Here is a 21,892-nt window from a genome sequence, read left to right on the forward strand (position 1 = left end):
AGAGAGAGAGAGAGAGAGACTCACTGACTTTATCACCATCTCCTCTGTTACTAGCCTATTTCCAGCACCCAGGAATTGTGCAAGGTTCAGTCTTTAATGCCTGACTTCTCTCTCCCAACCTCATGTATGTGAAAGTCATTCGTGGGGCTGGGTGTAGATGCAGTGTTTGTTACGTTGCTGTGTCGTATCCTGTTGTACGCCTTTCACGACATCTACCCATCCACTCCAAAGCAGATTCTGCCCCCATGTTTTCTTATTGGACGTGATAGACATGCACATGCCTGGCCATTTTGTACCAGAATCAAAACTCAGGATGTTCTCCTTTGGTGGGTGCACTTGGCTAGATAATAAGGTGTTGTGGGGACCAGATTCAAAGTAGAGCTACTTCCGTTCAGTATCCTCTGGATTGGTACCGGAGGAGGAGGCAGCATTCTTCTTCAGGAATTAACACCTGATCTTGGAGCCTCCTTCACACCAGCCAGCCTGCCTGTGTCCCCTCTCTGGTCCTAATTAGGACCCGTTTCAGCTCAACTTCTTCACTGGAAAACTCTCTGGGGTTAACAGAAGTGAACACAGGAGAACTAGAGATTTTCTTGACATAGTCTCACTACAGTGGGCAATCATGGCGGAAGTCCACAGAGAAGGGTTTCTGAAGGTCCAGATGTGTCTCAGCACATCCCGTACTCTAAATATCCACCGTGTGCCAATCCTTAATCTCGTTTTCAGACTAAGTCTTCACTCACTGCCCCTTCCAGAACTTCTGAAGTGCTTCTGTCAAGGGTTCTCCTTGGGCCTGAAGTCCCACCTGAGGGGGACAGGTGACTTAGGTAGTTAGGAGTTCCCAGATAAATTCGCAGATATTTGTCACTAGCTAACTCAGGTTACACATCGCCTCCGGCCAGTGAGGGTGGAGCGTCCACCCATGCTTGAGCGCCGGGGCTGGTGTTTATGAGCATTTCCAAGACTCACAGAAGCGTGGCCACCCTAAATGTTGTGCCTGAGCTGGAAACTTTTGACCCCTTCCCCAAGGTCACAAAACCAGGTGCAAATATTGGATTTGCAGGTAGGTGAGCCTTTAGGGAGGTCAGTTACCCAGAGTATGGGAGCATAGGGAACCCAGGTAAGCACAAGTCACAGGTGACAGTCCAAGGCCTATGTTTCCACCCACTGCCACCGTGACAGGCTGCATCGCCTCAACAACTCCTCAGGGCACCACTTCCTGTTGATAGAAGCTAGGTGCCGCCCCACCGCGCATAGCACGCACGCATGCGCCTTGCTCTCCGCTTACCATGAAGCCTGGTTGCCTCAATTGCACCTGGAAAATGAAGAATGCAGGATTAAGAGGAAGGGTCCGAGAGATGGAAAGATGCCCCAGGAGTTAAGAGAAGCTGCTTGCTAAGTGTGAGGTCCAGGACCCATAGTCCAAGCTGGGTATCCTTCAAATGCTGCAAAACCCTGTCATTCCGTGGACCAGCACTCCCTAGCTGTCTGACAGCTGGGCTGAAAACTGCAAGCTCCCGGTTCACAGAGAGACCCTGTCTCAGAGGTAAAAGGCGAAGAATCTTACAGTGGAGAACACCTGACGTCCTCCTATGGCCTACATATGTACCACACACACATGTGCACGCCCACAAGATCATACACAGTCACATACACGCATTTTTTTTTAATTAAAGGTCTACAATCCCAGCACTCCAGAGGCAGAGGCAGGCAGACCTCTGAGTCAGAGCCATGTGACAGCCCTCATGTCTGTCTGTCATTGTGTCCCCGCCCCCCCCCCCACCACCACCACTGACCTCACACTAACGACCTTCCCTCTGTCCCTCTGGTTTCAGGTGTTCGCCTACGTGGTCACTCTGCTCTACGTGATCCATGCCGTGTTTTCCTTAATCAGATGGAAGTCTTCATAGGATAGCAGGTCGGGAGCTGGAAACCCAGATGTCATTAACTGATCGTCCCAACTCCCCCATTAACCTCCTACAGCACAGACACCGTGGTGGAGAAAAGAAAACAAGTCAAACAAACAAAACAAAAACAAAAGGAAGCCATGTTCTGTTTCTCTTGGGTGTCATGTTTACCTTCTGTTGAGGGTTTAAGGCTTGCTATGTCTAACCTCCAGCTGAGGGAGGAAGGAGCTGTCTTGCCAGGGCCCTTTCTGCCCTGGATAGGGACAGTGGGTGGGAACTGGGAACCTTGATCTGAAGAAATGACGATTTTCCCCTTGACCCTTGGAGCATATCTAAAGAATTGCCTCCTAGAATTTTCCACAGGCTCTGGAGAGCATTCGTCTCCAGGCACATCTTAGGCTTTGTGCATAGTCTGAGTGTCACTGGGGTTGAAATTCTCTGTTGAGACCCAACAGAGGTCTCCAGATGCTCATGGTGGAAGATGAGACCCTTCGAAATACTCCATTAAATGTCTTTGTATCTCATGCTTCAAGAGTACAGGGATTACAGGGGTTGTTTTTCATTCTCTGGAATCAGGGACACCTTCCAGTCAACTTTCTTCCTGCAGAATCCTTTGACTTAATCTGTCTCTCAAGGGATAGTTCAGATGTGCGTTCTGGGCCACTTTTTTTCCCCAGTATGACTCGCTGAGGATCACAACAGTGTTTGCCAGGATAGTGGTTCCCTTATAGGACGATCCCAGAAGCTCCCACCTTTTTCTTTGAAGACTCAGTAGTCTGCTCAATTAGAATTTTCTCAAGCCCTGAAAAAACTAGCTACAGGCATTTCTTCCCTCTCTTTGTAAAGCTGGTCTAAAATGCTCCATCTGGGTATCTGTGATCTCTTGATGTGTTCAGGTACATCTTCAGACCACTCCCTGGGGGAGGAAAGGGACCAGACTGCAGAGTGAAGGGATAGATAATGACCATTGGTGGCTACCATATTTCAGGTTTAGGACACCGGACCAAAAGGGAGGAAGTATTTATCATTAGGAAATACTGGAAGAATCTGGAAAGTCAGATTCCCCACTAGGAGATCTCACCTTGACCCCATTGTGACAGTCTAGAGATGGAGCCCCAGATACAGGGCTCTCCTGCCAGTCTCCAGGAGAGCCAATATTCTAGCCTCAATCAGAAGGTTTAACTACTAATGTTTTGTTCTCCAACAAAGTAGGAGATGAACGCTACAATGAAATTGGATTTAGGAATGTTTCTGCCTTGGTTGTGATGATGGAACCCAGGGCCTGTGCATGCTGAGTAAACACTCTACTGCTAAGTCACATCCTCCACCTCAAATTGGGTCTTAATGGCACATCCAGGAGGACTCTTGTTATCCCAGCATCACCGGTACCCAAATCTGCCACTTGCCCACTTTAACACAGCCAAAATTTCATAGTAAAAGACTAGGTTGGGAATTTACTTTTAAAATTTAAAATATGAACTAAGAGATGATATGAAGTTCATTCAAATGTTTAACAAAATCTGAAACTTGACTGGGGAAGTCTTATATTTTCAACAAAACTGTACTGTAACATACTAACCAGCAGCTCAACATAAATGAGGGTCACATTTTCACAGGAGGGTGGGAAGAAGAAAGGGGGGAAAGAAGAAAGGAGAAAGGGAGGGAGAAAGGGAAGGAAGATGGAAGGAAGGGCAACTAAGATGGATTTCCCAAGAGTTTCTCAATGTTTCAGATTTTTAATCATTAAAAGAAACTTTCATACAATCGTTCTCTCTCTCTCTTTATTGGAAATTGTTGTAACCATAGAAACCTGGATTAAAGAACTTGAGGATGGTTCTAACATAATTCATGCTTTCTATCCTGGGTCTGTAAATCTTTGCAGTTTCTCTTCTTAATCTTTTATTTATTCTTTGACAGTTTCACACATGCATACAATGTATCTTCATCACATCCACCCCCAACTCCTCCCTTCCACGCCAAAGACATGCCCTGCCCACCTTCATGCCTCTGCCCCCTTTGCACACGGAGCCCAGTTCATGTTGCCTGGTGGAATGCTGACTGATCTTGGTGGCTGGCTCTTGTTCAGGCCTTAACTGCAGTGAGTTCGTGAGCGCAAAGCCCATCCTCTGCCTCGAAGGGCTTTTCTGTCATCTGTTCCCTGAGCCTTGTGGTGGGGCTGTTGACAGAGATGTCCCATTTCCGGCTAAGCATTCAGCAGTCGCTTATTCTTGACACTTTGACCAGTTGAGAGTTCCTGCATTAACATGATGTCTCCTTCTGAAATTTACAAGTTGCTCTCCCATTTGAATCATAATGCCGTGTTGGAACCCTGAAGTAACGGGGTGAGCATGTTTTCACCTCCACCAGATCCACTCCCCCACCTCTTACTCTAACCTACTCTCTGCCTGCTCCTCCCTCCTCCCAGGGCCCAGGGTTTGCAGGTACAGGGTCTGCTGATAGCAACCATACCTCCTGGGCTCTGCCCTTCGGGGAATCCACCATACCCAAGAGGAGCAGTGTGGAGAAGCTACTGGGAAGAGCCAAACAGATGCTAGCTAGCTGCACCAAACAGGCAGCAGCCAAGCTCCCGTGTGTGGCTCCATTCTCTTTTCAGAATGAAGGCTGTCTAGCCGACAAAGACTCTCTACTACACGGCACACAACACATTTGTTCTGGGATCTTGGATCAGAGGAAACCTTTTTTGAGGCAATACCTTAGTGTTATCCTAACCAAGGGCAAGAAAACATTCTTGCTTGGCCTTAGGTCAGGTACTAGGAACACCCCAGTTCTCATCTGTATAGCCAGCCGTCTTGCTGGTCATCTTTTGAGCTATTGCCTGGAGACAGGCAGCCCTGAAAGCACCTTTCATATATAAATATGGTCTCCTACCACCCTCCTGGTAGCCACAGGTGATGGCCTCTATATTATTTCATTGGTGAAGACCCTGAGACTCATACAGTGGTGGCACAAGGATCTGCACCAGTCCTGCTGGTCCTGGGTCCTGAGCTTGACTCCTCTCCTAAGCCACAAAGACACCAAAGAACTGTTCCCCCCCACACTTTCTGTTGTTTTTGTTTTTTCAAGACAGGCTTTCTCTGTATAACAGCCCTAGCTGTCCTGGAACTCGCTCTGTAGACCAAGTTGGCTTTGAACTCACAGAGATCTGCCTGCCTCTGCCTCCCGAGTGCTGGGATCAAAGGCATGCACTACCACCACCCACACAAAGATCTGTCCTTATGTAGGAAAGTGACAGTGAGACCTTCTCATGGCCAGGATGATGGGAAGCAGAGGACAGTAGCGGAGGGATGAAGTTGTCCACTAGGGACAATACCAGACCACCAGCTGGGCCCAAAACAAGGGACATGGATGGATATAATTGATGGACTCAACCAGCTCAAGAAAAGTTGGTTACTGTGAGCTGCTACACCACCCCCGTGCCAGCTTGGGTGTCTCCAAGGTCCACAGTCCGTGGACACTGCAAAGGAGATGAAGAACTGGGAATTCTTAAAGCTGAAACCACGGGGCTGTGGCTGTAACTCAGCTGGTAGAGTGCTTGCCTAGCATGCTTGAAGCCCTGAGCTCACCCCCTTCATCAGCACCACATAAACGATGGGTGGTGGTACACTCCTGCAAGCCTAGCACTCAGAGACAGAGGCAGGACGTCAGAGGTTCATAGTCATCCTTGGCGATATAGCGAGTTTAAGGCCAGCCTGGGATGCTTGAGTCCCTGTCTCAACAGGAAAAGACAAAACAAAAACCAACAAACAAAAACAAAAAAGCTAATTGGATGAGGGAGATGGATTTGTGGGTAAAAACTCTTGCTAAAGCAGCCTGGCAACCTGAGTTCCTTTCCTGTAACACATATAAAAAAGGCAGAAGCAGCGGCCCACATCTGTAATCTCAGCACACCTATGGAGAGATGGGAGGAAGAGGAGGAGAAGACAGGGGCAGAGGGCCAGCAAGACTGGAATTCATGGTACAGCAACAGAAACAGCAAGAAAGTCTGCTTCGGCAAGGTGGAAGGCGAGAAGCATCTCCATATATGTGCTTGTATGCGCACGTCACACACACATACACACACACACACACACACACACACACACACACATACAAGTAAAATTTAAAAACATTTCATCATCACAAAGAACAAACAAAATCTCCTCCATGGTCCTAAGGAAAGATTAAGAAGCAGCCAACTGACAGAACAGACCAAGCCAGAGTCCCCCCACTGGGATATCCACCAAGTGTGGGCCCAGCTGAAAGAGGGGCCACTGCTCTCCACCTCACGCGAGGGGGCATGGAACAGCTGGACTGAGGGCTCACTGCTCGGGCCTCCTCCTTCCCGGTCAGCTCCCATGAGCTCACAGGAACATTCAGTGTTTGGCAGATGCCAAAAGGATCCACAAATATGACTGCATGAGTGAGTAGGGCCCAGCTCTGGGCAGCTCCAGCCAGCTTATCTTTATGCCAGTGTCTCGGGAAGTGACAGAGAGGAGTCCCTGTAGTGGCCGTGTCCAAACTGGCAAGGGCTTCTGGAAATTTGGGGAAGCCATGTGGAATCCTCTGGCATGGGTTGGACCTGAGAGTGAGGTTGTGAGTTAATACACTCCCTTCTCTCTTGCCTTCTATAGCCCCAGAGACAACTCCATGGGGCTGGCGACTAGGAATGACCAGTAGGGGAGAGGGTGGACACTGGGCCAGGCCCTTAGCAAAAGGCAACACGTGCCAAATCTATCCAGGACACTGGCACTCTTGCCTGTGACTTCTCTGTCTTTATTTCTCTTTCTGATGATCCCCCAGGAAGGGCAGCATGTGTGAGAGGGGCTTTATCACACACAGTCCTTTTCCTCTGGAGGCCAGCTTCTGACATCACATTCTGCACACAGTGGGTCCAATCAGACAAGCCTGTGAGAGACCACTTCCTAGGAGCTGAGCCCTGGAAAGGCATCTGCGTGGGCACCCCTCAGGAATCAGCCTGGTTTTGCACAGCAGCCCCACTAGAGGATTGAGGTTTTCCCTGCACGGGCCTTAAAGAGACAGCAAAGGGTTCGCGCTGCCAGCCGTGGGCTGGAGCAAGCACGCCTTTGAGTCTCCACAAGGGTCTTTTGTTCCTAGAATCAATCGGGGCCACTATGGGGTCACAATGGAGGCCTTTCAAAGAGACAAAGCGCCTCTGGCCTGGCTAAGTGTCCCTGCACACGTGGGCATCTGCCCAGAACATTAAAAATAACACAATTTGAAAAAACAGATTTAAAGTGTACAATCTAGTGGCCTTTGTTCTGTGTCTCCCATGTGCATTGGCCTTTGTTCCATGTCTACCACATACAGTGATGGCGGGCAAGAGCTGGGGTGCTGGGGGCAACACCAGGGCTCCCAGCTGGGACCTTTCGTCTTTGTCTTAGGTAACTGGGTACATGCACAGTGCCAGGCTCACTGGAGGACCCAAAGAGGTCTGATCTGTGCACAGATGCCAAATGAGAAGAACCACTCCTGCTTGGGAGATGTCAAGGATGCTGGGAGCCTCTCGCATCTTCACTTGATCTCGATTGCACAGGCCAGCCTGTGCCCTTTCTGGTGCTCTTACTGGACCAGGACAGTCAATTGTGTAAGGGAAAAGGTTTGCCTTGGCTCACAAATCCAAGGTTTCAGTGCCCGATGATCTGTCGGCCTGCCTCTTTGGCAGGGTCCATGGTGGCATAGCACATGATAGAACAGCTTCCCATGGGCACAGCCCTCAGGGCCTTCTGTCCATTTGGCTCTACCTCCGGAAGCCTCCACTATGTCCCCAAACTCAAGAGGATAGTGACCAAACCTTCAACATGTGGCTTTTGAGAGACAGTCAAGATTCACATTACTGGGATAAGAAATCTGAGGTATGGAGAGATAAAACGATATGTCTGTGGTTTGTCATACCAACGTCTCATCTCAAGAGGGTCCTTGTCTTTATGGAAACTTGAACCCTAGATATGACACGCTTGTGACAGGTTTCATTAATGCCAAAGGCTCTAAGTGGCACATGAGTAAAGGCAAGCACACAGAGACCCAGCCTGTCTAGTAGGTGAGTCTCAGATGAGGGACATTTGATTCCTCTCTTGGTCGTGGAGAGAAGTCTCACGAGCTTCCAGGGATCTGAATCCTCTCAGGAAAAGGTAAAGTTTGTCTCTACGGAGAAGCAGATCTTGTAGGCTGCCCGCTGGGCCAGGGTGGTGATGCCAGGCTAGAGGTTGAGTAGAATTTGTGAACTGGCAGCCAGTAGAAGGGTGTGGCCGACGACCTGTGTCCCTGAACTGGCCCAAGAGTGTGACCTTCCTCTCAACTTCGTTCCCTGACTGCATAATTAGAATGTTAACTGACCTGTAAGGTGTCAGGATTTGAGAGCTTGGTTCAGTCAAGACCTGAGACCGAGGAAGGCTCCGTACGTACCTAATGGAAAATACAAAGGGAAAGGTCTGGAACATTTCTGAAGTTTCTAGCTGGACATACGACAGTTATTTGCCTTGTTAGCCATGTTCTTGATATACTGTCATAAATTTGGATTATAGGGCTGGAGAGATGGCTCAGAGGTTGAGAGCACTGACTGCTCTTACAGAGTTCCTGAGTTCAATTCCCAGCAACCGCATGGTGGCTCACAACCATTTGTAATGAGATATGGTGCCCTCTTCTGGCCAGCAAGCATACAGGCAGACAGAACACTGTATACATAATAAATAAATCTTTTAAAAAATTTTTGGATTATAACTATTGCCCCTCCTCTCAGAAAATAACATCATTTACTATAGATTCACTTCAAAAAACCAACCCAGTCCTCTGGAAAAGAGGCTGCTCCTACCAAAACCCTCTGGCCACCTAGGGAACTGTGCCAGGGGAGACTCAGGGTGTCGAGGTCACTGGGACAGACCTAAGCCGCCCTCAGGTCCCCAACAGGAGAGAGCAGGCTTGAATAGCTAGACTCACCAGGGAATCGCATTAGTGAGAGCCAAGGATCCTGTAGATGGAGACCCCCCCCCCCCGCCAAGGGCCTGGAGAACCAGAGACTTGTTCAGCTCTCTCCCCACCAGGCCCTGGCGCTCAGACCACCCTGCTCTCCTCTCTGAAGCTGCCTCACACTGAAGTGAAGAGAGCAGCAACAGCAGTTTGGAACAGCTGTCAGCAATCACAACAAGACCCACAGAGCAAGGTGGGGAAAGCCCCAGGAGACTCACTGGAGGTGACTTCAGCGTCCACTAGCCACAGAGAATCGGTCTCTGTAGCCTTAGATTTCTGAGAGTCTTAATTGGTGAACATCTTTTTTTTTCTTTCCTTCTTTTAGTGTTTGGTTGGTTGTTTTTGACAATCTTACTCTGAGGCCCAGGCTGGCCTTCAGCTCTTAGGCATCCTCCCACCTCAGCCTGGCAATGAGTCATCATTCCCTGTTCTGTTGACAGTCATGGGGATTCACACACAGGACATCGATCCACAGTGGCTGGGTGTAAAACTACACCGGCTTTGTTCCGCGCTCTACTTGCTCCGCGCTATGGGAACTCAGCTGAAAGTTTAAAAACATACAAACACAGACAGAGATAGATAGACAGACTGACGAGGCCGTGGAGACATCCTTGAGACAAGAATGCCAGGAATGTCCCCTTTAATGTGCTGGGGCAGCTTATATAGGGTTCTGACCATGCCCCAGCTCTCAGGATCTTTCAGCTGCAGATCCATCAGAACCCACTCCCCTGCCATCAGGGTCTCATGCTCAGAGCAGCTGCAGGCTGGTCAGTGCAGAGAAAAATAAGATGTTCACAAGAAATTCAGGGTCTGGTGGTCCCCAGTCCCCAATGGCTGGGGTAACAGACACACACCAGGTACAGAGCCATGAGTGATGATGGTGTTGATGAGAGGCCCAGCTTCTGCCTGCCAAGCTCATGTGCCCCTTCCTCCGAGCACTGACCTCACACCTGTCCTGTTCCTGGGTATCTGGATCCCCAGACTCTTATCCTCCATTTAATACTGCAAGCCACCCTGCCCCGGATCGTGTCCCCTGATCCTACCGCCTCTTGGCAGGTGACTTAGTTGGGTGCTCATCATTTCCAATAGGGCAGAATAGATCTGGAAGGGCTGAGGAATCAAGTCCGAGGACTGTTTGTGGCAGACACAGGAGGAAGTGGATTGACTTGAGGGCCATTCCTGTGACTCACTCCTATGCAGAACAAGCCTATGGGGAGGGTACAGGTGGACAGGCAGCATATTTTCACATCAAAAATTAGGGTTGGGGCCTCTGGTCTCAGCTAGTGCCCCACCTGGGACAAATAATGACAGGAATGCACCCTGAGACAGCGTGCCCAGCCAAGCTAGCCATGGCCTGATGCTGTGATATGACATGCCCCGCCCTTTACCGACTTCTCTGAGCTGAGCAGAATGTTCTGGGCTCTGGTGCTTGCAGGTTAAGTGTGCCAGCTCTGAGGGGGTGAGGGGTTGCCTCCCACGGGGTATTCTCCCACGCTCTGGCCCAACTTTTTCTGTAACAAAAGGGGGAAGGTGCTGGCCTCTCTTGACTACAAGGTGTGGGGAGAGGGAATCTGGATAGGCAGAGAAAACTGGCCATTGGTCAGTTCAGATCCTTCCTGCCCTTGGTTGTATGAGGTCTCCTCGTGGTGTTAATGGGGAGGTTCCCACAGCATTATCCATAAGGTGGGGGTTAAAAGTGTTGTCAGCCAGTGATGAACCTACTAAAAATACTGCTGGCTTCAGTATTCAGATGAAGAGGTGGTACACTGGGCCTAAATATCACCTAGCAAAGACCCCTCCCTGCCAAGGGCCAGAGATTTGTCCCAGAACAACCCACACAGGCAGAAGAGATTAAAGGATACTCGCTGTCTCTACTCTTTGCTCTGGGCCCCAGGCCCGATTGGATCCAGGGCTTAGCTGCTTTGGTTCCTTTGATGGTTTAAGACTGTAGTGCTCCCTCCGGGTGGTGGTGACCCACACCTGTAGAAGGAGGCCGCTAGTTAGTTCCCGGCTGCTTAGCCCCAAAATAATCACACAGAAACTGTATTAATTAAATCACTGCTTGGCCCATCAGCTCTAGCTTCTTATTGGTTAACTCTTACTTATTAATTTAATCCATTTCTAGAAATCTATGTGTTGCCACGTGGCTGTGGCTTATCAGGTAAAGTTCCATTTGGCTCCGGCGGGACTACATGGCTTCTCCCTGACTCTGCCTCCTTTCTCCTAGCATTCAGTTTAGTTTTTCCTGCCTGTCTAAGTTCTGCCTTATCAACAGGTCAAGGCAGGTTTTTTTTATTCACCAATGGTACTCACAGCATATAGAGGGGAATCCCACATCACATGCCTTTAATCCCAGCACTCGAGAGGGAGAGACAAGCAGATCTCTGTGAGTTCGAGGCCAGCCTGGTCTACAAGAGCTGGTTCCAGGACAGGCTCCAAAGCAACACAAAAACCATATCTCAAAAAACAAAAAACAAACAAACAAAAGGGCTGTAGTGTTCCAAGAACTCTTTCGTTTTAGCTGGAGACCTTGAAATTTTGCAAGAAAGTCTTTCATTATGCTGCATAGGATGATAGAGTGGGCATTTGGGGATTTCCATAGTTCAGGGGTTTCCATTGTTCATATTTTTCTTTTTTTTATGTGTATGGGTGTTTTGCCTGCATGCATGTCTGTGTATCAAATGGTGCCTGCAGAAGTCAGAAGAGGGCTTTGGCTTCTCTTGAGACTAGAGTTACAGACCATTGCAAGCCACCATCTGGGTGCTTGGATCAAATCTAGGTCCTACAGTAGAAGAGCCAGTGCTCTTAACCACCAAGCCATCTCTCCGACCCCAGTTCGTTTCTCTCCATTACATCTCCCAATATCCCATTGTCTACATATGTCTTAGATGATCTGTTTATCTCTCGGTGAATGAAAGTTAGTTCACTTTGACCACTCCAAAGAAAGCTGCTAGCAACAATCACGTAAAAAAATCTTCTGTCCAAAGGAAGGTATTTTCTTTCCCCTTGAATAAGTACCTAGCTGTTGATGGCTGGTACTAGCAAATATTTAGATTCATCAAAATGGCTCCCACCAGAAACGTATGAGCATTCCAGTTCCTCCACATCCTCACCAACACTTTCTGTTGTCAATATTTTCTAGTGTTAGCCTTTCTCATTTGTGTATAATGATACCGTATTGAGATTTTAGCAAGTATTTCTCAGGAAGTGATAACGTCAGATGATTTTTCATTGCTATTATTGACCTTTTATGTATGTGTGTGTATATATATATATGTGTGTGTGTGTACGTGTGTGTGTATGTGTGGTGTGTGTGTGCATATGTGTGCCCATGTACGTAAAGATGTACATGTATTTTTGGTATGTATGTGTGTTCATATATGTTCGTGTGTGCAGGGGACAATCCCAGATATTGTCCTTCAAATTACATTTGCCTTTTACAGGGTCTATCACTGACTTGAAAGTTGACAAGTAGGCAAAGCTGGTTGACCAGCAAGCCCCAGGGATCTGCCTGTCTCTGTCTTCCCAGCATCATGGTTATATCCACATATCACTATGCTCGTTTCTGGTTTGTTAAATATGGGCTCTGGGGACCAAGCTCAGGTCCTAATGCTCCCAAGGCAGGCACTTTACTGAGCTGACTCCAGGCTCTAGTGACCATTTTCTTATAGTTTTTTAAAAATTAAGTATGTCTTCAAATCTGTTGCATATTTTCTATTTGGAGATGGTGATTGATATAGATAGAGATAGACTAGGTAGATAGATAGATAGATAGATAGATAGATAGATAGATAGATAGACAGATAGATGATTGATGGATGATAGGAGACAGATATTTAGTTACCACTACTCAGAGTTATATCCTATGAAGTGACTGAGTACTGAAGTGTTGCTCTTAGGGTAAATAAAGGATTTGTTTCCTATGAACACTTTTGTTAGCTGATAAATACATAAATTTGTTTAAGTGCATTTCTGGTTAGAGACTATTTAATAACTCTTATTGCTTTGGACAGGGTTCTTTACAGGAACAGAACCAAGGATGTATGTGTGTGTGTTTCAGAATTTAGTAAGATAGCTTTAAAATAGCAATGATAACCAAATCACACTAGACAGGCTGAGAACTTAATAGTTACTCAGTCCTTGAAATTGGTGCCTCAATAGCCAGAGTAATCCTAGAATGGCTGTCTCTCAGCAGCCACTCAGTCTACAAGGTGAGGTTCCCCAGGAGTCCCACAGTCTGGTGCTGAAATCCCAGGAGGTTCCTGGAGAGCCCTTGCTCCCTAGTCCGTAGTGAAAGCTTGGGGATACTGATTCTGCTCTCAGTGAAGGAATCAGTGGCAAGAGGGAGGCCAGGCCAGCAGAAGGCGAATGAACTGTCCTCTGAAATACCCTTTTTTACCTAGACTGCTGCCAAGAGGAGCTAACCAAGGTGGGCCTTCCCACACTAATCAGGACACCTCTTCAGCTGATTCTAATCTGTGGTGAGTTGACTTTAAAACCAACCACGATGCTTATTGAGTCGTTAAGACTGAACTCATGGCTAGCAGCACTTTAAGTTGTTCGTGAATGAAATAATAAATACAGACGTCTTTTTCCATAATGCACAGCACAGCTTTCTCTCACTTGGTAATGCCAGGCAGCATTTCCGTGCTGTGCTGGGGTGCATTTCAAACATCAAAATCACCAACCAAAAGCACCAGATGCGAGAAGGGGGTCACGGAAGAGACCACAGGAGGAAACATCCTTATTTGAGTTTGAGAGCTACATCGGGAAAGCAACGTGTTGCCTTGTGGTAGCTGACTCGGACCCCTCAGAATTCTGTCCTTCCATACGTGTCCACAAACGATTGTTATTGGCTTCAGTATTCTGAACACATTTATGTGGATAGGCGACTTCACAGTACAGATGTGTTAACCAATGAGGCTTACTCATGCTGCATGTAGGATACCTGACCCAAGCTCAACATAGGATCCTCGCGAGATACACAGCTCCCCACTGATCTAGAATTCACTGTGTGCTCAGGCTGGTATCAGGCTCACTTTGCCCTTCTTCATCCCTGGCCATCATGTTGCACACTTGCTGTTGCTCTCTCCCCCCAACGATGGGTCCCCCTTTGATTTTTGTCACATTTATACAATTACCATCTCTATTTCTCCCCCTCCCCTTAAGATCTCTTCTTCCTCTCCCATGGTCCCTTTTCTAATCTTATGACATACACATCACACACACACACACACACACACACACACACACACACACACAAACTGGAATCTAAATTTTGCATATGAGAGAAACCACATAGTATTTGTCTTTTCCAGTCTGGCTTAGTTCTCTAAGCACAGTTGTTTCCAGTCCCTTCCACTTTTCCTTTACAGCAAAGTAAAAACAGCCTACAGAATGGGAGAAGATCTTTGCCAGATATACACAAGACGGGGGTTAATATTGAGAATATATTTTAAAATCTGCAAACGTTGAAAAACTCTTCCAATTAATAAATGAGCTAACGGACTAGACAGTCTCAAAAGAAGACACATAAATGCACAATAAATGTTTTAAAAAGTCTTCATTGTCTTTTGCCATCAGAAAATGTAAATGAAAACTGTCTTGAGAATCGATCTCACCCCAGTCAGGATGGCAATTATCAAGAAAACAAACAATAACAAATTCTGGTGAGGATATGGGGGAAAGAGAAGTTATCTACTGCTGATGGGAACGGGAACAGGTGCAACCACTAAAGAAATCACTACAGACATTCTCCCATGAGCCAAAAATAGAATCTCTCTCTCTCTCTCTCTCTCTCTCTCTCTCTCTCTCTCTCTCTCTCTCTCTCACTGTGTGTGTGTGTGTGCGCGCGCGTGCGCGCATGCACACGCGTGCTATAACATTCCTGGAGTATACTGGAAGTACTATAAATAATACACTACAGGGACACTTTCACATTCGTGGTTTTAGCTGTACTATTTGTAGGCGGAGACTGCTAGTTCATTTCCTGCTGCCCAGACCTGAATAATCACTCATAAACTATATTAATTATGACATTGTTTGGCCAATAGCTTAGGCTTCTTATTGGCTAGCTCTTACATCTTAAATTAACCCATATCTATTAATTTATTTATCACCATGAGGCTGTGGCTTATCCGAAAGTTTCTGAGGAGTCTTTTTCCTTCAGCAGCTATATGGCATCTCCTTCACTCTGCCTACTCTCTATATATCTCTTCCAGCCTGGCTATATTCTGCCCTGCCATAGGCCAAAGCAGCTTCTTTATTAACCAATGGTAATAAAACATTCACAGCATACAGAGGGGAATCCCACATCATCTATGATAGAGTATTTTCCCTAATTTGCCAAATGCAAATGGACTAAATATTTTAACTATAATTCTTGCTTGATAATTGTTTCATATATGCAATTTTACTATGTTAAAGTTAAAAACCTTCCTTTTTATTTAGACAGAAAAGGGGAGAAGATGTGAGATGTTCTTCTGAATATGTATTGCTTTTATTGGCTGATAAATAAAGCTTCTTTGGCCTATAGCAGGGCAGAATATAGTCAGTCTGGAAGAGATATATGAAGAGAGTAGGCAGAGTCAGGGAGACTCTATGTAGCTGCCAAAGGAGTAGCATGCAGGCACTGGTAAGCCTCATCTTAGTGGCAATACACGGATTAATAGAAATGGGTTAATCTAAGATGTAAGAGTTACTTAATAAGAAGCCAGAGCTAATAGGCCAAACAGTGTTGTGGTTAATATAGTTTTGTGAGATTATTCGGGTCTGGGTGGCTGGGAAATGAACAAGCAGTCTCAGTTTATAACTACTCACACAGTAAAAACATGGAATCAGACTAGATGCCCATAAACTGATGAATGGGTAAAGAAAATGTTGTTTGTGTGCACAGTGGAATTTTATTCAGCCACAAAGAAGCCTGAAACTGCATGTTTTGCTCTCTAGTGTTAAACCATCTTTGTATTCCTAAGATCTCCACTTAGCCATGGTATATTCACTTTGCAGGATTTGAGTTTTAAGGATTTTGCTTAAAGGTTTGCATGTAGGTGTCTATAAGGGTGGTGATTAGTTTTCGTGCCTTGTGGTGTCACTTGCCTGGCTTATTAGAATCATAGGATAAACTGGGCAATTTTCCCTTTTTTCCCCATCACATGGTACCATATACTGGATATAATATAAAGAAATGAGGTTTATTTAGGCTCATGCTCCTAATTCAAGGTCAATGGACCCACATTTTTGGGGCCTCCACAGTTTGCTGATTGGCATTCCTTAGTTGGCACAGGACATCACAACAAGTCACCTAACCAAACTGGATCAAATAACTCATTAACTCAGTAATCTAATTGCATGAATGTTGTGAGATAATCTTTTGGTACCCTGTAAAGATGTGTCTCTGCCAAGGCACCTTTTGATTGTTTTAATAAAGAGCTAAATGGCCAATAGCTAGGCAAGAGAGAATAGGTGGACTTCCAGAGAAAGAGAGGAACTGGAATGAATTTAGGTACAAGGGAGACACCAGCGAGACACTGAGAAATCCGGGTATATAGAAAAAAAAGAGAGGTTAAAAAAAAAAGTCACATGGTAGAATATAAATGAATAGAAACTGATTAATTAAAGTTATGGGAGCTAGTTGGGAACAAGCCTAAGCTGAAGGCCGAACGTCATAATTAATAATAATCTCCATGTCATTATTTGGGGGCTGGGGGCTGACAAGAAAGTCTGACTACAAATGGCTCCCAAACTCTGGCCATGTAAATCCCACATATAAGGACTGAGAAAACTGGGGGAAAAAAGTTCCAAACATAGAGTCAGAATCAGCTTCATGGCCTCTTGAATAAATTTGGTGGTGGCTACTCTAACCTCACTCTACGATAGTTTCTCTTTCTCAAGGACAAAGATACAAACGAATCCAGGATCCGGGGTGTGCACGACTTTTTCAATCTCACCTCCAGTGCGCCTCTCCGGGAAGGCTGCAGGGGCACACGGATCTGCACAGCTTTCTCATCTTTTTAGAAGCTGTGTCTAATTATGGCTCAGTGATCAAGTACATGATTCGAGCCTTGAAGGATGAGCCACATTAGGCTGTGCCCCAGGCCCGTGCCATTTGCTCTAAGGAAGCACCGAGAACACCTCCATGCCAGCCAGGTCCTCAGAGCCTGGTATAGGTTGCAGCCAAAGCTCTCTCCATCAACCTCTGGGACCACCAAGCCATCCACTGTGGGGGCAAGGATGTTCAGGCTTGGGGGAAAGTGCACACTGGCCGAGGCAGCAGCCTTCTTGCTGGTCTTCATCTCTCATTGTCTGCAGCTTCTTCTTCCAGGCAGCAAAGACACCTAAGTATATTTTCACTCAGAAGAGAAGTAATAGTGCTTCGCAGCAGGTTCCAACAAAGTAGTACTCTGGGTTTTGTCTGCTTTATTGTTTTAAATTTTTATTTAGTTATTTATCTGAAGTATCAGGATTTGGATCTCATGCACACTAGACCAGTAACCTACCTCTGAGTTATATTCACAGCCTATGTGATAGGCTGTGAATGTGCGACAATTTGTTTGGAGAGTTTTGGCTTTTGGATATAAAATTAAAATGAAGTTTGTGTGTGTGTGTGTGTGTGTGTGTGTGTGTGTGTGCGCGCGCGCGCAAGCACGCGCACACGCGTGTGTACATGCATGTTAGTGTATGTGTGTGTTGCCTAGGCAAAACAATGTAATAATCAATAATAATAATAATATAACAATAGCTCTGAGCTCAAAGCCTATAAATTCTGCTCCAGTTTCCCAGAGATGGATTGAGGAATCTGTCCTTTGTGTGTGTGCATATATGTGAATGTGTTCAGGTGTGTACATGTCTTCAGGTGTGTACCTATGTACATTTGTGCATGTGTATATGGAAGCCAGAGGCCAACCTCTGGTGTTGTTCCTTGGACATGCCCCACCTTTTGTTGTTATTTGTTTTTGACAGGGTCTCTCTCTTGGTCAGAATGGATGACCAAAGACTCTAGGATTCTGCCTTCCCTGGTGCTTGAAACTGCAAGTGCACGCCATCATATGGGCCTTCTCATTTCAGCGCTGGAAATTCTGTTCTGCAAGCTCTTCTGTGACCAAGCTCTCTCCAGTCTGGTATCCATACATTGGTTCTGTTTGGTTCTTTGAGACAGGGTTTGCATGTATACTCCTGGCTGTCCTGGAGTTCACTCTGTAGAACAGGCTGCCTTCAAACTCACAGAGATCCACCTGCCTCTGTATCCTGAGTGCTGGGATTAAAAACACGCACCACCACCACCACCTGGCTGGACTCTACTTTTTTAAAAAATTAATTTATTTATTATGTATAGATAAATACATAATAAATGCATGTCTGCAGGCCTGGAGAGGGCCTCATCTCATTATAGATGGTTGCGAGCCACCATCTTTGCTGGTTTTCTGGGAATTGAACTCAGAACCTGTGGAAGAGCAGCCAGTGCTCTTAACCACTACACTATCTCTTCAGCTCCTGGAATTGATACTTTTAATAATGCTGTAGAAGTTTCTTATGGAAGTCAGGTTTGGGGACGCCAATGGTCCTGGAAGATCCTGGCCTTAAACTTTCTGTGTTAAAATAGAGGGTTCCTGGAGAGTCTTAGAGACGTCCGGAGTACATGGACCTCTGGTGACTGATCTAGTGTTAGCTCCAGTCAGGAAGCAGGAGTGCATGCGCCTCAGTGCATATCTCCTGGACCATTCCTCACTAGGGAACTGGGGAGGGTCTCACCTACTTCAAAGCCTGTGGCCTCTACAATGAGGGTCCTTGAATCTGGCTCTGAGCCCTGTACCGCCATCCTGTTCCAGTGCCCATAAGCATTGTAAACCTATTCAAATATCTGCAAATATATCTGTGATGTCCACATTCAAAGTGTTACTGAAGTGAGAGCAACATTTAGATTTTGATTTTCTCTATCACCAGTCACTAGAAGTGCTTCTATTACCAGTATGTGTCACAGGTAGAGGGCCAATTATTTTACCAAAAATTAAAAAAAAATGGGATAAGATTTCATGAAGTCCAGGCTGACCTTAAACATACTATGTAGCCATGGATGGTCTTAAACACCTTACCCTCCACACAGGTTCTGGGATACAGGCATATACCACCATGCCTGGTTTTCTATGGTGCTGAGGATTGAACCCAGAGTTTCATGAGTGCTAGAAGTACTCAGCTGACTGAGCCACATCGCCAGCCATGTCTAACAGGTATCATCAGATATCTTCACACGCGGACAGGCTGGGAATTCCTGGGGTGACAGATTTCCTGAAGCAGGCAGTGGCTTGTGGCTTCTGGCCTGACCACTGGGCAGGCAGTCACCCCATTCCTCCCACCCCACTCTGGTGACCAGCTGTCTTGGGTGATCTCCAGAACTTGTGTCATCTCAGAGAAGAGGACACAGTGAGCCTTTGGACCACAGAACAGCTTGGGGTGGGGGTGAGAGTACCAGAGCCACCATCTTTAGTGAGGTCCTCACCACTACCTGACACTGCAGGCTGGCTTCCATTCTAGAAGAGTTCTCAGCATGTCCAACATGAAGTAGAAGCATCTAGATGCCAATGGCCCTAAAGGTTCTAGTCAAAATAGTCACCCCAAGTCCCTCATGGCTGTCAACTGAGAGTACAGATTTTGCCCCAAGCCCTAACCACATAGAGACCTTGAGAGCACACCAGACCCGGAGTAGAGTTGGGGGGAAAGACTGCCTTTTTGCATTTTTTCTGAGCTACCTTCTCAAGAACACTTCAGAGGCCCATTTTTTTTTCCCTGCCCTCTGAGAGCCAACAGAATACTCTGAACTCGATGTTTGCCTCCTCTGAAGATGTACTGTTCTCTGAAGTTTTGCGTGGTAGCAAGAACAAGCAGCAATTCCTGTGTTCACTTCAACAGGAGGAAGGGAGGGACCTGGTGGAATCTGTCAGGTCCAAAGGAAACTTCCATTTCCCCAAATTCTGGTGTTTAGACAAAAGCCAACCTTCCTCAGGAACTTGTGAAGCTGGTTCCCCTCTACCGAAAGGAGCCATTTTCCTTATCACTGGCAGTACTTTTGTTGCCTATTAGCACACCAAAGCACATGCTGGCCTCTGGGGTCCCTCAGTATCACAAAAACGTCCCTGCTATACATTTCAGAGTTCATGCTAGCATCCTGGCTCGTCTTAACTCCTCGTCTTCCATCAGCTTCTCCAGATCATGGGCTTCCTTCCCCCGAGCTACGCATTCTCCTTATAACCCTGCTATTTCAGCCGCTTATCTCTTTGTCTTCAACTCTTCCTCTCGTCCTGACTTCTGTCCCCTCTCTCTGTCTCTCTGCTCTGCTCCTGCTTCTCACCTGGCCAAGCTCAATCATCTCCTGGCCATGTTCAATCATCTCCTGGCCATGTTCAGTCTACTACTTTCTTTCTGTGTTCTGGACTCTTTGAGAAGCGTCTAGCTCTTATCCCCCTCATATCTACAATGACAACCTTCCCCTTAACCTCACCTTCGAGTGATTGTATCATCTGTTCATACAGAACCCAGAATGGGAGCAGTTTCTGGCCCTGGAGTAGGCAACCAGCTTAAGGTTTGGAACTGCAATTGAGAGCTGCCGGGAATGCTTTGGCTGAGGGAGCATCCCACTAACCCTGGCAACACATAAGTAAAGGCTCCTCATAGGTCTAGGTCACAGCAGTTCTAGGGGTAGGTGGGTGAGGACCCTGAGCGGAAGTCTTGATCTACAGGAGTTTAGGCTGGGATTAGGGCAGTGTCACAGAATTCCTGCTGGGTCTGGTCAGCATTTGGGAAGAGAATGAAACTGGAAGACATAAACCTTACCCTGACCTTTCTAGTATATCTGTACTATTATTTTTAAAGATTAATTTTTAATGTGTGTGTGTGTGTGTGTGTGTGTGGTAAGTGCAGGTGCTCATGAAGGCCAGAGGCTGCAGATCCTCCTAGAAACTGGAGTTATGGGCGTTTGTGAGCCATCCAATCTGGTTGGGAACCCAACAGGGGTCGTCCAGAAGAACAGTCTGTGCCATTTTTCCAGTCCACCCACACTATTCTTAACTAGAGGACTTTCTAGATTATATTTCCTAGGTGCTGCAGGAATAAGATAAAAATAGTGCAGTCCTGCTGTGGGGACCCTGGTGGACACACCCCAACAATGGGTGGCTGACTTTCAAGGAATCCTCAGAGCTGAAGATTGCCTTCAGCTAGGAGCTTCTGGCTCAGGCCCATCCCTGTACCCTGGTCTATGTGTGTGTGTGGGGGGGGGGGGCTGGTCCTCCCCAGGCAGAGAGGGCTGTAACAGCAGACACCACGCTTTTAGTTTGTTAATCATTCCAACTATCTTTTAGCTTTACAGATAGGTAAACTGAGGGCCCGGAAGAAGCCAGAGCACCTGGGACACATGGTCCGTTTTTTATTATTTATTCACTGACTACATGCATGCAGAGTTTTGACTCCTCATCACTGGGGATGGGGAGCCGGGTTTTCTTTCTGCCCTTCAATCAATCACAGGTCTCTCTGTGTTTGAGAACTTTCCAGAGCTTTGACGCCACCCAGCTCTGTTGCCCACTTTGTACCTGGACACGAATGTGAAGTTCATGGGTTTACTGCTTCCCACTGTGTTTGAAAATCAATCACCACAGAGTTCTGGCCTTGGCCACCCACGGTGTGTTTGGCTTTCCAGGAACAGCCCCCTTCTCCACCCTCTGCAGACTCCAGGTCGCCAGGTCTCAGGCCCTGACAGACAGAACTTCCTGGTGCCTGGTGGGCTGGAACTCCACGGTGGTGTCAGCTGGGGACACAGCCAGCGATTTTTTGGCTAGGCCCCATTTCGGAAACGGCCTGGTTCTACCTGGGCCAAGGACTTTAAGTTTCTCACAGAGCACCCCCCCCCCCCCACCTCCGCCCACAACCACCACCACCACTGCTGTCCTGTTCAATGCTCATTACACAGCTGCTCCCACAGGCCTTCAGGCTCGCTCAAGGCTCACAGAACCACA

The 21,892-nt window shown here is 46.9% G+C and overlaps 1 protein-coding gene and 1 long non-coding RNA gene across 2 annotated transcripts in view; one reads left to right on the plus strand and one right to left on the minus strand.

Moving 5' to 3' along the window:
- The window catches only part of Mal (mal, T cell differentiation protein (MAL blood group)), a 25,136-nt gene extending 21,465 nt beyond the window's left edge, over nt 1-3,671 (plus strand). Inside the window, exon 4 of the mRNA XM_048459872.3 lies at nt 1,836-3,671. Within this exon, the coding sequence (XP_048315829.1) occupies nt 1,836-1,910 (75 nt within the window). The 3' untranslated portion in view covers nt 1,911-3,671. The remainder of the gene's footprint in view (nt 1-1,835) is intronic.
- LOC146892567 (uncharacterized) lies at nt 2,585-10,033 on the minus strand. The gene is made up of 3 exons (XR_015003952.2): nt 9,935-10,033; nt 9,110-9,432; nt 2,585-8,330 (listed from the first exon to the last, which is right to left on the minus strand). It is a non-coding gene; the product is annotated as an uncharacterized LOC146892567 (long non-coding RNA).
- Between the last annotated feature and the right edge of the window lie 11,859 nt (nt 10,034-21,892).

This window comes from Myodes glareolus, chromosome 10 (genome assembly GCF_982192425.1).
Source record: "Myodes glareolus chromosome 10, mMyoGla1.1, whole genome shotgun sequence".
Classification (NCBI taxonomy): Eukaryota; Metazoa; Chordata; class Mammalia; order Rodentia; family Cricetidae; genus Myodes; species Myodes glareolus.